Consider the following 14,663-nt stretch of genomic DNA (forward strand, 5'->3'; position numbering starts at 1 on the left):
TGTCGTACCATTTCAGATAACATGGTGCCTTTAAACCTGGTGTCGTACCATTTCAGATAACATGGTGCCTTTAAACCTGGTGTCGTACCATTTCAGATAACATGGAGTCTTTAAACCTGGTGTCGTACCATTTCAGATAACATGGAGCCTTTAAACCTGGTGTCGTACCATTTCAGATAACATGGTGTCTTTAAACCTGGTGTCGTACCATTTCAGATAACATGGAGCCTTTAAACCTGGTGTCGTACCATTTCAGATAACATGGAGTCTTTAAACCTGGTGTCGTACCATTTCAGATAACATGGAGTCTTTAAACCTGGTGTCGTACCATTTCAGATAACATGGAGTCTTTAAACCTGGTGTCGTACCATTTCAGATAACATGGAGTCTTTAAACCTGGTGCCGTACCATTTCAGATAACATGGAGTCTTTAAACCTGGTGTCGTACCATTTCAGATAACATGGAGTCTTTAAACCTGGTGCCGTACCATTTCAGTTACCATGGTGCCTTTTAACATGGAGTCTTTAAACCTGGTGTCGTACCATTTCAGATAACATGGAGTCTTTAAACCTGGTGTCGTACCATTTCAGATAACATGGAGTCTTTAAACCTGGTGTCGTACCATTTCAGATAACATGGTGCCTTTAAACCTGGTGTCGTACCATTTCAGATAACATGGAGTCTTTAAACCTGGTGTCATACCATTTCAGATAACATGGAGTCTTTAAACCTGGTGTCGTACCATTTCAGATAACATGGAGTCTATAAACCTGGTGTCGTACCATTTCAGATAACATGGTGCCTTTAAACCTGGTGTCGTACCATTTCAGATAACATGGAGTCTTTAAACCTGGTGTCGTACCATTTCAGATAACATGGTGCCTTTAAACCTGGTGTCATACCATTTCAGATAACATGGAGTCTTTAAACCTGGTGTCGTACCATTTCAGATAACATGGTGCCTTTAAACCTGGTGTCGTACCATTTCAGATAACATGGAGTCTTTAAACCTGGTGTCGTACCATTTCAGATAACATGGTGCTGCTAAACCTGGTGTCGTACCATTTCAGAGAACATGGAGTCTTTAAACCTGGTGTCATACCATTTCAGATAACATGGAGTCTTTAAACCTGGTGTCATACCATTTCAGATAACATGGAGTCTTTAAACCTGGTGTCGTACCATTTCAGATAACATGGAGTCTTTAAACCTGGTGTCGTACCATTTCAGATAACATGGAGTCTTTAAACCTGGTGTCGTATCATTTCAGATAACATGGTGCCTTTAAACCTGGTGTCGTACCATTTCAGATAACATGGAGTCTTTAAACCTGGTGTCGTACCATTTCAGATAACATGGAGTCTTTAAACCTGGTGTCGTACCATTTCAGATAACATGGAGTCTTTAAACCTGGTGTCGTACCATTTCAGATAACATGGTGCCTTTAAACCTGGTGTCGTACCATTTCAGATAACATGGAGTCTTTAAACCTGGTGTCGTACCATTTCAGATAACATGGAGTCTTTAAACCTGGTGTCGTACCATTTCAGATAACATGGAGTCTTTAAACCTGGTGTCGTACCATTTCAGATAACATGGTGCCTTTAAACCTGGTGTCATACCATTTCAGATAACATGGTGCCTTTAAACCTGGTGTCGTACCATTTCAGATAACATGGAGTCTTTAAACCTGGTGTCGTACCATTTCAGATAACATGGTGCCTTTAAACCTGGTGTCATACAATTTCAGATAACATGGAGTCATTAAACCTGGTGTCGTACCATTTCAGATAACATGGAGTCTTTAAACCTGGTGTCGTACCATTTCAGATAACATGGTGCCTTTAAACCTGGTGTCGTACCATTTCAGATAACATGGTGCCTTTAAACCTGGTGTCGTACCATTTCAGATAACATGGTGCTGCTAAACCTGGTGTCGTACCATTTCAGATAACATGGTGCAACTTCTATTAAGCGTTCCCGAATGCTTCCAGAACTTACTAGAACGATCTCATTTATACAGGACAAAATAATTTTTGTACGTTTTTATGTTGTTTACATTTTTTTTCCCAGGAACTTCTATATAGACAGTTCCCAAAAATAAGCATTACCAAGTGTGAAGGGAGGCTTTCATCTCTATCTTAAGGGGGGCTGAGAATGAGAGAGTAGGTGTGTGGATGTTTATTTATGTATTTATCCTTCATTCTACTGGCCAGTATGAGCATAGTCCATTTTCCATCAACTTAGTTATATGCATACTTGAATCATTTCACCATGATGTGTTTTTGTATGAACGGGAGTTATATTATAATGTAATTATGTTAATTGTGTTATGATTTTGTTATTTCCTTGTTCCCTCTCTCTGATCACAGGTAATGAGTGTTCCCTCTCTTCCTCCATTATCTCTGATCACAGGTAATGAGTGTTCCCTCTCTTCCCCCACTATCTCTGATCACAGGTAATGAGTGTTCCCTCTCTTCCTCCACTATCTCTGATCACAGGTAATGAGTGTTCCCTCTCTTCCTCCACTATCTCTGATCACAGGTAATGAATGAGTGTTCCCTCTCTTCCTTCACTCTCTCTGATCACAGGTAATGAGTGTTCCCTCTCTTCCTCCACTATCTCTGATCACAGGTAATGAATGAGTGTTCCCTCTCTTCCTTCACTCTCTCTGATCACAGGTAATGAGTGTTCCCTCTCTTCCTCCACTATCTCTGATCACAGGTAATGAATGAGTGTTCCCTCTCTTCCTTCACTCTCTCTGATCATTGCACCAGAGGGGAAATGTATATATTGGGGTGGGACTTTAAGTCTCCTGTGTTCCGGGCCTGGGAGAACATCTCCAGGAGGAGCCTTCCTTTATTGCAACCTGTACTAAGTCCTTTTGTTGTTTTCAGCCTGAGGGCCATGTAAGCAGAAGAACCAAAGTTGTCCTGCAGTTCATTTAATACATCTACGGTCCAGGCAACAGCACCAAGTGAGAACCACAATGTGGCTGCTTGCAAGATATTCATTTGTATTTCCCAAAGTGTATGCATCTGTAATAGTCTCTATTTCAGTGTGAGACATTTACAGAAAATAATAAATGTAGCAAATTATAATGGTTGACTTTTTCACAGGACTAAATTGTCTCGTTATGGTGTGTGAGAGCATGGGCGGAGCCATTTAGGCTATTTTATTTTTTGTATTTTTTTTATAAAGCTAATATTGGTGATTTACCGCCACCTGCAGTGACGCGGTCCTGAACCAAAACTTTGAAGAAGACAATGCTCTGATCATTGATCGCGCCCACACCATAGGAATGGTGGAAACCTTTAATGGCCATATCCATGCCAAAACAGGTTATATCCAAGCAGAGATCTCTAAACATCTTTATGGCGTCAGTCCTTGTTCATTTCCCACATTCCGTACCACTACTTCCAGTATTTATGCTGCAATAGTTTGTGTCGGGGAAGGCTTGGGTCAGTCTGTTATGTCTATAGAGTATTTCTCCTGTCTTATCCGGGTGTCCTGTGTGAATTTAAGTATGCTCCCTCTAATTCTCTCTCCCTCCCCTCCTGGAGGACCTGAGCCCTGGGACCATGCCTCAGGACTACATGGCCTGATGACTCCGTGCTGTCCCCAGTCCTGAGCCGTGGGACAATACCTCAGGACTACCTGGCATGATGACTCCTTGCTGTCCCCAGCCCATCTGGTCGTGCTGCTGCTCCAGTTTCAACTGTTCTGCCTGCAGCTATGGAACCCTGACCTGTTCACTGGACGTGCTACCTGTCCCAGACCTGCTGTTTTCAACTCTCTAGAGACAGCAGGAGCGGTAGAGATACTCTCAAAGATCGGCTATGAAAAGCCAACTGACATTTACTGCTGACCTGTTGCACCCTCGACAACTACTGTGATTATTATTATTTGACCATGCTGGTCATTTATGAACATCTAGGCCATGTGCTGTTATAATCTCCACCCAGCACAGCCAGAAGAGGACTGGCCACCCCTCAGAACCTGTTCCTCTCTAGGTTTCTTCCTAGGTTCTGGACTTTCTAGGGAGTTTTTCCTAGCCACCGTGCATCTACATCTGCATTGCTTGCTGTTTGGGGTTTTATGCTGTATAAGCACTGAAATCAGCTGATGTAAAAAAGGGCTTTATAAATACATGTGATTGATTTACATTAGGTAACTGTGCCACCTCCTGGTTACAGATGAGAATACTAGAGCTGCAACATGTCACTGTGTTGTGTATGTGATGTTTGTTAGGAGGAAATGGTCAGAGAAAAATAGCCCAGTCAAAAATCAGTGAATACATGTTATAGGCAAATAATACGAGTATTTCAAACCAAGTTTGCTGCTGGAGAGGCTCCCACCCAACAGTGGTCCATCTCAATGAAGTTGAAGTCAGCATTCATGTACAAGTTCAGCAGAAACGTTGGGTTGAATCGCTACCGAATATCCATAGATTTCCCCCCCCAAAAGAAATTAGTTTAATGAGTCACTCAGACGCTAAAAATGATTCAGTGATTTTTTTTTTACCTGCGTCACTTCAGTAGGCTACAACAGTATTAATATCGACGGCAGTAGGCTGTGGCCTCTGCGAAAAGCCCCACAGATCACCCCCCCCCAAAAAAAAACTCATTTGACATTCTATTTTTCGTCTAGACAAGAGACGTGGCGTTTATTGAGAACCCTGACACATGACCAGATGTAACAGAGACTGTTAACACTGCAGTGGGGAATGTGTTGCCGTCATGTTAAGTGTAGGCCTCCAACAGTGTTGGAATGTACGGTTGCAAACACCTAGTTTGTTTAACACTTTAATATTCCTCTCCCTCCTCATCCTCTTCTCCCACGCTGTCAGTGCCCACCTCTTCATAGTCCTTCTCCAGGGCAGCCATGTCTTCTCTGGCCTCAGAGAACTCTCCCTCCTCCATGCCCTCACCAACGTACCAGTGCACGAAGGCTCTCTTGGCATACATCAGGTCAAACTTGTGGTCCAGACGAGCCCAGGCCTCAGCGATGGCTGTGGTGTTACTCAGCATGCACACGGCCCTCTGGACCTTGGCCAGGTCTCCTCCAGGTACCACCGTAGGGGGCTGGTAGTTGATACCCACCTTGAAGCCAGTGGGACACCAGTCCACAAACTGGATACTCCTCTTGGTTTTGATGGCAGCGATGGCAGAGTTGACATCTTTGGGAACAACGTCGCCACGGTACAGGAGACAGCAGGCCATGTACTTGCCGTGACGAGGGTCACACTTCACCATCTGATTGGCTGGCTCGAAGCAGGCGTTGGTGATGTCAGCGACTGACAGCTGCTCGTGATAGGCCTTCTCAGCGGAGATGACTGGGGCATAGGTAGCCAGGGGGAAGTGGATACGGGGGTAGGGCACCAAGTTGGTCTGGAACTCTGTCAGATCAACATTCAGGGCTCCATCGAATCGCAGGGAGGCAGTGATGGAGGAGACGATCTGACCAATGAGCCTGTTGAGATTGGTGTACGAGGGACGCTCAATATCGAGGTTCCTGCGGCAGATGTCATAGATGGCCTCATTGTCCACCATGAAGGCACAGTCAGAGTGTTCCAGGGTGGTGTGAGTGGTCAGGATGGAGTTGTAGGGCTCCACCACAGCTGTGGACACCTGGGGAGCTGGGTAAACGGCAAACTCAAGCTTAGACTTCTTTCCGTAGTCCACAGACAGACGTTCCATCAGCAGGGAGGTGAAACCAGAGCCGGTGCCTCCTCCAAAGCTGTGGAAGATGAGGAATCCCTGGAGTCCAGTACACTGGTCAGCCTGAATGGAGAAATGGTACAATAACATTATTACATATGACGTTACATTAGTAAGAACATATAATGGAGAACCTGTTCGCATTTTCTACTTATAACCTTTTTATAACCTCTTCGGCTTGTTCCTGTAAAATAACCCTTTATCTTCCAGATAGAACCACCCAAAAACACACCTTGTAGATAGCTTTCTTCCATCGAACAACCTTGAAGGGGAAAAAAAGGTTCCCCGTAGAAACATGTACCTGTAGAAGCCTAGATAGAACCCCATTTCAGAATGATGACTCACCAATTTGCGTGTCCTGTCCAGCACGATGTCAATGATCTCCTTGCCGATGGTGTAGTGACCGCGGGCGTAGTTGTTGGCAGCATCTTCCTTACCCGTAATGAGCTGCTCAGGGTGGAACAGCTGGCGATAGATACCTGTCCTCACCTCATCTGAAAGACAAAGGTAAATTCAGAACATCTTGGGACAGAATATTAAACCAACTCATTCAAAAGATTATGAACCTTCCTGTAGGATTTCAGAGGATGTCTCATCTTACCGATGACAGTGGGCTCCAGATCTACGAAGATTGCACGGGGGACATGCTTTCCGGCTCCGGTCTCACTGAAGAAGGTGTTGAAGGAGTCGTCTCCACCTCCACGAGTCTTGTCACTGGGCATCTGTCCGTCCGGCTGGATCCCATGCTCCAGGCAGTACAGCTCCCAACAGGCATTGCCCATCTGGACTCCGGCTTGGCCCACATGCATAGAAATACACTCACGCTGAAAGAGAGGAGGTACAAGAGATCAACCACATGGAAACTTAAAATCACATAATGCCTATACAAATGTTTAGGTTTAAAGCCATTTCATAGAATATGAAAAGAGTAAACTAACATGATTGATAGGATATACAAATGTTTTTTGGTTTTTTTAAACTACTACTAAAAGACAACATTGCTTTCTCCATTTCCCTTTAAATTGTCTATCTATTACAGTAATAGAATGGCCTAATGTAACTTTGTGAATTTTGAAGCATTTACAGTTGGTAATAAAAATGTATTAACTCTTCATAATTCATAAACAGAACATATAATATGTCCAAAGCCGGTGTTAACCTCAGACCTCATCTGTTCCAAACCCCTATTCCCCCTACTGACTGATCTACAATTAATAATAAGTCAATAATGAGTCATTATTTATGATGAAAGTTAATTTGTAGATCAGTCTGCCATCGTTTTGATGCTCTCAAACACAGCCATTGGCTAGGCTATCCTGCTTGGCCACCATCTTGGATATATGACACTCATGCTGTAAGTCATCTTGTAAATCCTCTGCCGTTTGAGATCGTTGTTTTTTTTTTTATGACTCTGCATCTTTAAGAGCAGAGGACCAGAGACGAAAAGGTGTGCCTTGTTCCTGTGGGCCACCCCCCGCTCCCTCTCTCCCCTTCTCCCCCTCTCTCTCCTTCCTCCCTCCGTCCAACCAGCTGCGCACCAACTGCACTGTACGAACAGCGACAGACCGCGCTCACAGAAAATGGCTACCATGTCAAACGGCTTCTCCTCTTCATGTCATCCTCCTCTTTCAAATGCCGAAATCTCAGAAAAAACCATGTACATTTTTTTATATATATATAAAAAATAAAAAATGGTATCTGCAATTCATGTTTTTGTCCTGAAGCTAAGTGTTTTTTTATTTAAACAATGGACAGTCTATGAACAAGTAGAACAATGACCCACATTGGATGTACAGTTATACATTGTAAAAAATAAATATATATATATATTTTAAGCTAAATAATTCTAAAATCACATGCATCCTTTAATCAGCTGTATACATAACACAGTAACATATGAAGAACAGGTAATGCAGAAAATCTGCTGATAATGACAAAGTTAAGGGCGGGAATCAAAGCCAATTGCGCATTAGATTCCATCCTCAGGGTGGGTGAACTTGGTACGTTGTTTTTACTGCATTTATTTTTACTTAACAGAAATGTCTAAATACTTTATAGAACGATTAGTACACAGTGACGAAATCATTTCCTAGTTAAATGAAGGTTAAATAAATAAAATAAAAAATGAATAAGTAGTAGGCAAAACATATTTCAGGCATGTGCCACCGCCATGGTCTTTATATAACAGAATCCATCGTCCACATGCTTTTCAACTTTATCTAATCTAATCTTATCATTTTCGTTTGAATACCATGTAAAATAAATATATAACTGATTTTATCATCTGCGTCAGCACTCACCATTTTGTCTAGTTTCCTTTTCCTTCACAGGCTGACGTCGAGGATTCAGAAGAGAAGGCAGAACTGTAGGAGAAAGGAAGAGGTGGGGTTTTATATACGCCTGGTAGCAGACAGACAGGCAGGAAGCTACAGCAGAGTCTGGTTGGCTGGGGACACGGTTGGTGGGTGGTTCTTCAATTGCTGTTGCGTAGAGAGAAATAGTAATGGCGTCTTTTTGTAGGCATTTTAACTCCGCCATGGTTCGTTGGATGAAAATGAATTACGTTTTTGTAGGGATTTCGATAAAGGCCGAAAATGGGTTTATGTGGTAAACACAGGTTTAGGAGATTTTATACGTTTTGTTCTATGAGATTATCTTCATCAGCTAACGGTACTTTATTTTTGTGCATTTTGAAGCATTTATGTAATAAAAAATATTTTAAAAAAACACAAAGCACACAAAGGCTTCATAATTCATAAAGGTCATGTTAACTGACTGAAATTATCTCATAGAACAAAACGTATCAGATCTCCTAAACCTGTTTTAACCTCAGACCTTATTTCTAGCCTCTATTCCAGAACCCCATTCATTCCAGAACCCCATTCATTCCCAATTCATTTTTTTTTTATGATAGAGATGGCTGAACAAACTAGAATGGTATTTAAGGAAAACAAATGACTGTCTTTTTTTTTACATTACATTTTAGCAGACGCTCTTATCCAGAGCAACTTGCAGTAGTAAGTATATATTTCTTTAGACTTTTTCATACTGATCCCCTGTGAGAAATGAACTCACAACCTTGGTGGTGCATGCTCTACCAACTAATCCACAATGAGTACATCTTACTGGCCTAAATCAACTAATACGGCAGCTTAATGACTTTAAATAATATACCCCATTATGATAACATTGTGCCGCCAGTAAGAGTGGTAACAACGATTAGACATTTTTTGTTTATTGACAGATTTTGTTAAATGGAAACCACAGATGCTCAAATCTAAGGAACTTAAACCTTAAAGTGATGTTATCAATCAGGGGTGTCATGCACCCCCACAAATCTGAGGGGGGCACAAAGTACACGAGGACTGATGGGGAGTGGTCTGGAGGGGGGCTAGGCCCCCCCCCCCCCGTTCGTAAGTTGGAGAATTTTGCATCTTTTAAGCACCAAAATCTCGAGCCATAAGCTTAATTCTAGGTAAAATACAGTACATGTCAATTTTTTCTGTATATCTAAGCATACCTCTTGAGCTGTCTGTATCCTCCAGACTGATGGTTCTTTGTTCAAATAAACTAAATATGCTTTGCTGTATTCTCTGCTCAAATCTGGGTAAAATATTGAAAGAAATGAGAGTCTTATTCAGTACATTTAGTAAAATGCCACTGCAATTCAAGAAAAACCCTGGTATGAAACAACGAGGACAAAGAGGAAGGGATGGTTTGGGGAGAAGCTTGGGGGAGGGGATACGGATGGGGGAGGGGTGAGCGGCGGGGGGGGGGGAAGAGAGGGGAGGAGAAAAGGGTGGGTTAGGGAGGAAAAGTAGGCAAGGGGAGAGGGATTGTGTAGGGGAGAAGAATGTGGGGGAGGAGTAGGGGACGGGAGACGGGTGGGGAGACAGGTGTGGGAGGGGAGAGGGATGGGGAGGGAGGGGAGGGGAGGGAGCGACACAAAATAAGGGTGTTGGGTTACACCTACAGCCTCTCAAAGGACTCGTTGAAAATAAGCTTTAAAGGCATGATAATGAAGCCTTATTCTTGGGAAATTAATTCAATGTCAGTTATTCAATGGATAGCCTAGAAACATGGATAGCCTAGCCGTTAATAACATGTGTAACTGTGTTGTTTTGTCACGAAGTGCTTTGCTTTATCTTGGCCAGGTCGCAGTTGTAAATGAGAACTTGTTCTCAACTGGCCTACCTGGTTAAATATAGGCTAGAAACATGGCTAGCCTAGAAACATGGCTAGCCTAGAAACATGGCTAGCCTAGAAACATGGCTAGCCTAGAAACATGACTAGCCGAAATATACTACTAAAAAAAATAAAGGGAACACTAAAATAACACATCCTAGATCTGAATGAATGAAATAATCTTATTAAATACTTTTTTCTTTACATAGTTGAATGTGCTGACAACAAAATCACACAAAAATAATCAATGGAAATCCAATTTATGAACCCATGGAGGTGTGGATTTGGAGTCACACTCAAAATTAAAGTGGAAAACCACACTACAGGCTGATCCAACTTTGATATAATGTCCTTAAAACAAGTCAAAATGAGGCTCAGTAGTGTGTGTGGCCTCCACGTGCCTGTATGACCTCCCTACAACGCCTGGGCATGCTCCTGATGAGGTGGCAGATGGTCTCCTGAGGGATCTCCTCCCAGACCTGGACTAAAGCATCCGCCAACTCCTGGACAGTCTGTGGTGGATGGAGCGAGACATGATGTCCCAGATGTGCTCAATTGGATTCAGGTCTGGGGAACGGGCGGGCCAGTCCATAGCATCATTCCTCTTGCAGGAACTGCTGACACACTCCAGCCACATGAGGTCTAGCATTGTCTTGCATTAGGAGGAACCCAGGGCCAACTGCACCAGCATATGGTCTCACAAGGGGTCTGAGGATCTCATCTCGGTACCTAATGGCAGTCAGGCTACCTCTGGCGAGCACATGGAGGGCTGTGCGGCCCCCCCAAAGAAATGCCACCCCACACCATGACTGACCCACCACCAAACCGGTCATGCTGGAGGATGTTGCAGGCAGCAGAACGTTCTCCACGGCGTCTCCAGACTCTGTCACGTCTGTCACGTGCTCAGTGTGAACCTGCTTCATCTGTGAAGAGCACAGGGCGCCAGTGGCGAATTTGCCAATCTTGGTGTTCTCTGGCAAATGCCAAACATCCTGCACGGTGTTGGGCTGTAAGCACAAACCCCACCTGTGGACGTCGGGCCCTCATACCACCCTCATGGGGTCTGTTTCTGACCGTTTGAGCAGACACATGCACATTTGTGGCCTGCTGGAGGTCATTTTGCAGGGCTCTGGCAGTGCTCCTCCTGCTGCTCCTTGCACAAAGGCGGAGGTAGCGGTCCTGCTGCTGGGTTGTTGCCCTCCTACGGCCTCCTCCACGTCTCCTGATGTACTGGCCTGTCTCCTGGTAGCGCCTCCATGCTCTGGACACTACGCTGACAGACACAGCAAACCTTCTTGCCACAGCTCGCATTGATGTGCCATCCTGGATGAGCTGCACTACCTGAGCCACTTGTGTGGGTTGTAGACTCAGTCTCATGCTAACACTAGAGTGAAAGCACCGCCAGCATTCAAAAGTGACCAAAACATCAGCCAGGAAGCATAGGAACTGAGAAGTGGTCTGTGGTTACCACCTGCCGAACCACTCCTTTATTGGGCGTGTCTTGCTAATTGACTATAATTTCCACCTGTTGCCTATTCTATTGGCACAACAGCATGTGAAATGTATTGTCAATCAGTGTTGCTTCCTAAGTGGACAGTTTGATTTCACAGAAGTGTGATTGACTTGGTGTTACATTGTGTTGTTTAAGTGTTACCTTTATTTTTTTGAGCAGTGTATATGGATAGCCGAAATACGTGGATAGCCTATATACGTGGCCAGCCTAGAAACGTGGCCAGGCTAGAAACGTGGATAGCCTAGAAACGTGGATAGCCTAGAAACGCATGGATAGCCTAGAAACGATGGATAGCCTAGAAACGCATTGATAGCCTAGAAACGCATGGGTAGCCTAGAAACATGGGTAGCCTAGAAACATGGGTAGCCTAGAAACATGGATAGCATAGAAACATGGATAGCATAGAAACATGGATAGCATTGAAACATGGATAGCATAGAAACATGGATAGCATATGTGACGTAGCAGTCCGTGACTGGCCGCGGGCAGCATTTGGTACTTCAACGCACACATTCATCACTCCTCCGTTATCAGATCAGTTAACAATGTGGGTCGACACACAAGTTAACTTCTCTATCTTAGTACGTACATTTCACACTTACGTCAGTAACCGGTTATGTTATAAAGAAATAAACAGACAAGTATTCATATTTAATATAAGCAATATTTATTATACTTATCGATGTTATGGATGAGCGCGTTGTTTGTTTGTTTGTTTGTTTGTTTGTTTGTTTGTTTGTTCTGTTCCTCTCTCTCCTTCTCTGTAGTTTCCGGGTATGCTGGATAAGGACCCGTGCTAAGGGAATTAGGCTGACTTTGTAGTGCCTGTCCCGATTGGCTCATTAATGTAAATGGGCATATTGAAAGACACTGTCAGTTGTGATGTAATTTTGTAAATGTTATATTGTGATATTGTTTCATTAAAAAAAAAACATGTTGCAATGTATATACTTTAGTATGTTTAGTTGAATGGAAAATGTAGGTTTGAATAGGTAATTGCTTAATTAATTAGCGTTAATTGTTCTGAGGGGAGGCATTTTGGATTGAGCTGTGGATGGGGCCAGCATTGTTTTATTTTATTTTATTATTATTTTTAGTTATTTTTCTATTTTTATTTTATTTTTTATTTATTTTATTTTTATTTTATTTTTTTAAAGCTGTCCCATAAGGTATATGTTTGATGGCAGTACTGTTGTTTTTTGTTCCGGAATCACTATGTAAATAAACACCCAGAAGCACAGAAGAAGTTTTGCGGCTCCGCGATCTTTTGATTTTGATAGAGGTTAGGTTTTCCAGTTTAGCCTTCTGGCCTACTCTATGGCACAGCATAGAAACATGGATAGCATAGAAACATGGATAGCCTATAAGCATAATCTATCTTCCAGCATAGGCATTTCTCTGCTCCGTGCACCTTGGAAGGAACCACTTAGTAGGGAGAATATGGGGGGGAATCTTTGCCTGGTCCAGTCAGTGTGCTCCCCTCTGTAAAATACATCTGACAGATCTGTTTATAAATAATTATCATAAAACGTGGGCTTTAAAAAAAAAAAATACGTTTCAGTAATTCATTTATAATGAATACTATAGTGATGCTGAATGTAAAAATGTCTCAATTTATCCACTATGTGACGTTTGGTAAGTGAAAATTATAGGAGAAAATAGCCCAGTCACAAATAGTATTTCATACCAAGTTGGCTGCTGGAGAGGCTCCCACCCAAAGGGAGATCCATCTCAAATCAATTTGTAATCAGCAGAAATGTATGTTTGGTTGAATCCCTACGAAATATCCATATTTTCCCCCTCACAAATATCAATAATTGAGTCACTCCTTGGCAAAAAATTACGCCGCGGATTTTTACCTGCCAATAGCCTAGGCTAGCCTCGGAGATGGAAAGAGGCCTCATCAATGTCTCCGTGCCATTATGGCGTCTGTGACAGCATGGGCAGCCCCATTGGGGGCCTCTCTCTATTTTGAAGTAGTCAATTTTCTTCTTCACGATTGGCTGATCTCTCCTGGTGACCAGTTTGCACATGACTCCAAAAAGGGTCACCAGTAGGGATCAGCCATTGAAGTTTGAAGTCCCACCCAATTTTACTATATTAAAATGGTGGAAGCCCTCAATGGCGCTACCCATGCTAAAACAGTCTTTGGACTACCAGAGCCCTCTATCATTCTCTATGGCTAGCCTACAGAAGGACAGTACACTGCAGTAGAAGGGATCCCTTCCATGTCATTACTACATACAGTATAGCGCCAGGGTAAAAAAAAAATGTTTGTATGAGATATTCGCTTTCATGCCATAATTATGAAAATGTGAATCTGAATCAGGGGAGGATGGAGAACAATCCACATATTTGTTTTATTTTTTTAAACAAACATAAAAATGAATATTACCATTGTTCTTTGTTCTTCAATGTAGCTCTTAATCAAAAGCTGTTTCACTACCTGTACTGAGTCAAGATTGTTATAGTTGAGGTAGTTATATGTGTGACTTCAGGTGTTTCCTGTGATTTGGATCATTCTCCCGGCTATCTTAATAACCCTTTATATTTTAGTCATTTAGCAGACACTCTTATCCAGAGCGACTTACAGATACATACATTTCATGCATTATTATTATTATTATTTTTTGTACTGGTCCCCGGTGGGAATCAAACCCACAACCCTGGCGTTGCACACACCATGCTGGCGTTGCAAACACCATGCTCTACCAACTGAGCCACATATATATGGGTATGAGCCTCATACCCATATATACGGGTTGAGAATGGCCCTATTTGAACATTGATAGGCACTTCAATTGGAATGCAGTCGCTGTACATTTAACCGATGTGAAATGGCTAGTCAGTTAGCGGTGGTGCGCGCTAATAGCGTTTCAATCGGTGACGTCACTCGCTCTGAGACTTGAAGTAGGGTTTCCCCTTGTGCTGCAAGGGCCGTGGCTTTTGTGGCGCGATGGGTAACGATGCTTCGTGGGGTGTCATTTGTTGATGTGTGCAGAGGGTCCCTGGTTCGAGCCCAGGTTGGGGCGAAGAGAGGGACGGAACCTACTACACTGTTACATACAAATACATGCTATAAATGTCAGCGCTCACAGTCTCTGTGCTTCACATCTCTGTATGGGTTTTGGCTGACAGCCATTATAAACTTGAGCATCGCACGTGACAAGAACGTGACCCCCATCCTTCCCACTAATTGGGCTACTTTTGCCCCACAAAAAAAAATGTGTTGTCCGAGTGAGGG

The 14,663-nt window shown here is 43.0% G+C and overlaps 1 protein-coding gene across 1 annotated transcript; it reads right to left on the reverse strand.

Annotated features, from left to right (window-relative positions):
- Window positions 1-4,639: 4,639 nt before the first annotated feature.
- tba (tubulin, alpha 8 like 3-1) lies at window positions 4,640-8,080 on the reverse strand. Its single transcript, NM_001173561.1, is given in 4 exon segments — window positions 4,640-5,784; window positions 6,067-6,215; window positions 6,323-6,545; window positions 8,022-8,080. Coding segments are annotated over 4 exon segments (1,353 nt in total). The 5' UTR covers window positions 8,025-8,080; the 3' UTR covers window positions 4,640-4,806.
- Window positions 8,081-14,663: the final 6,583 nt, after the last annotated feature.

This window comes from Salmo salar, chromosome ssa25, assembly GCF_905237065.1.
Source record: "Salmo salar chromosome ssa25, Ssal_v3.1, whole genome shotgun sequence".
In the NCBI taxonomy this organism is placed as follows: Eukaryota; Metazoa; Chordata; class Actinopteri; order Salmoniformes; family Salmonidae; genus Salmo; species Salmo salar.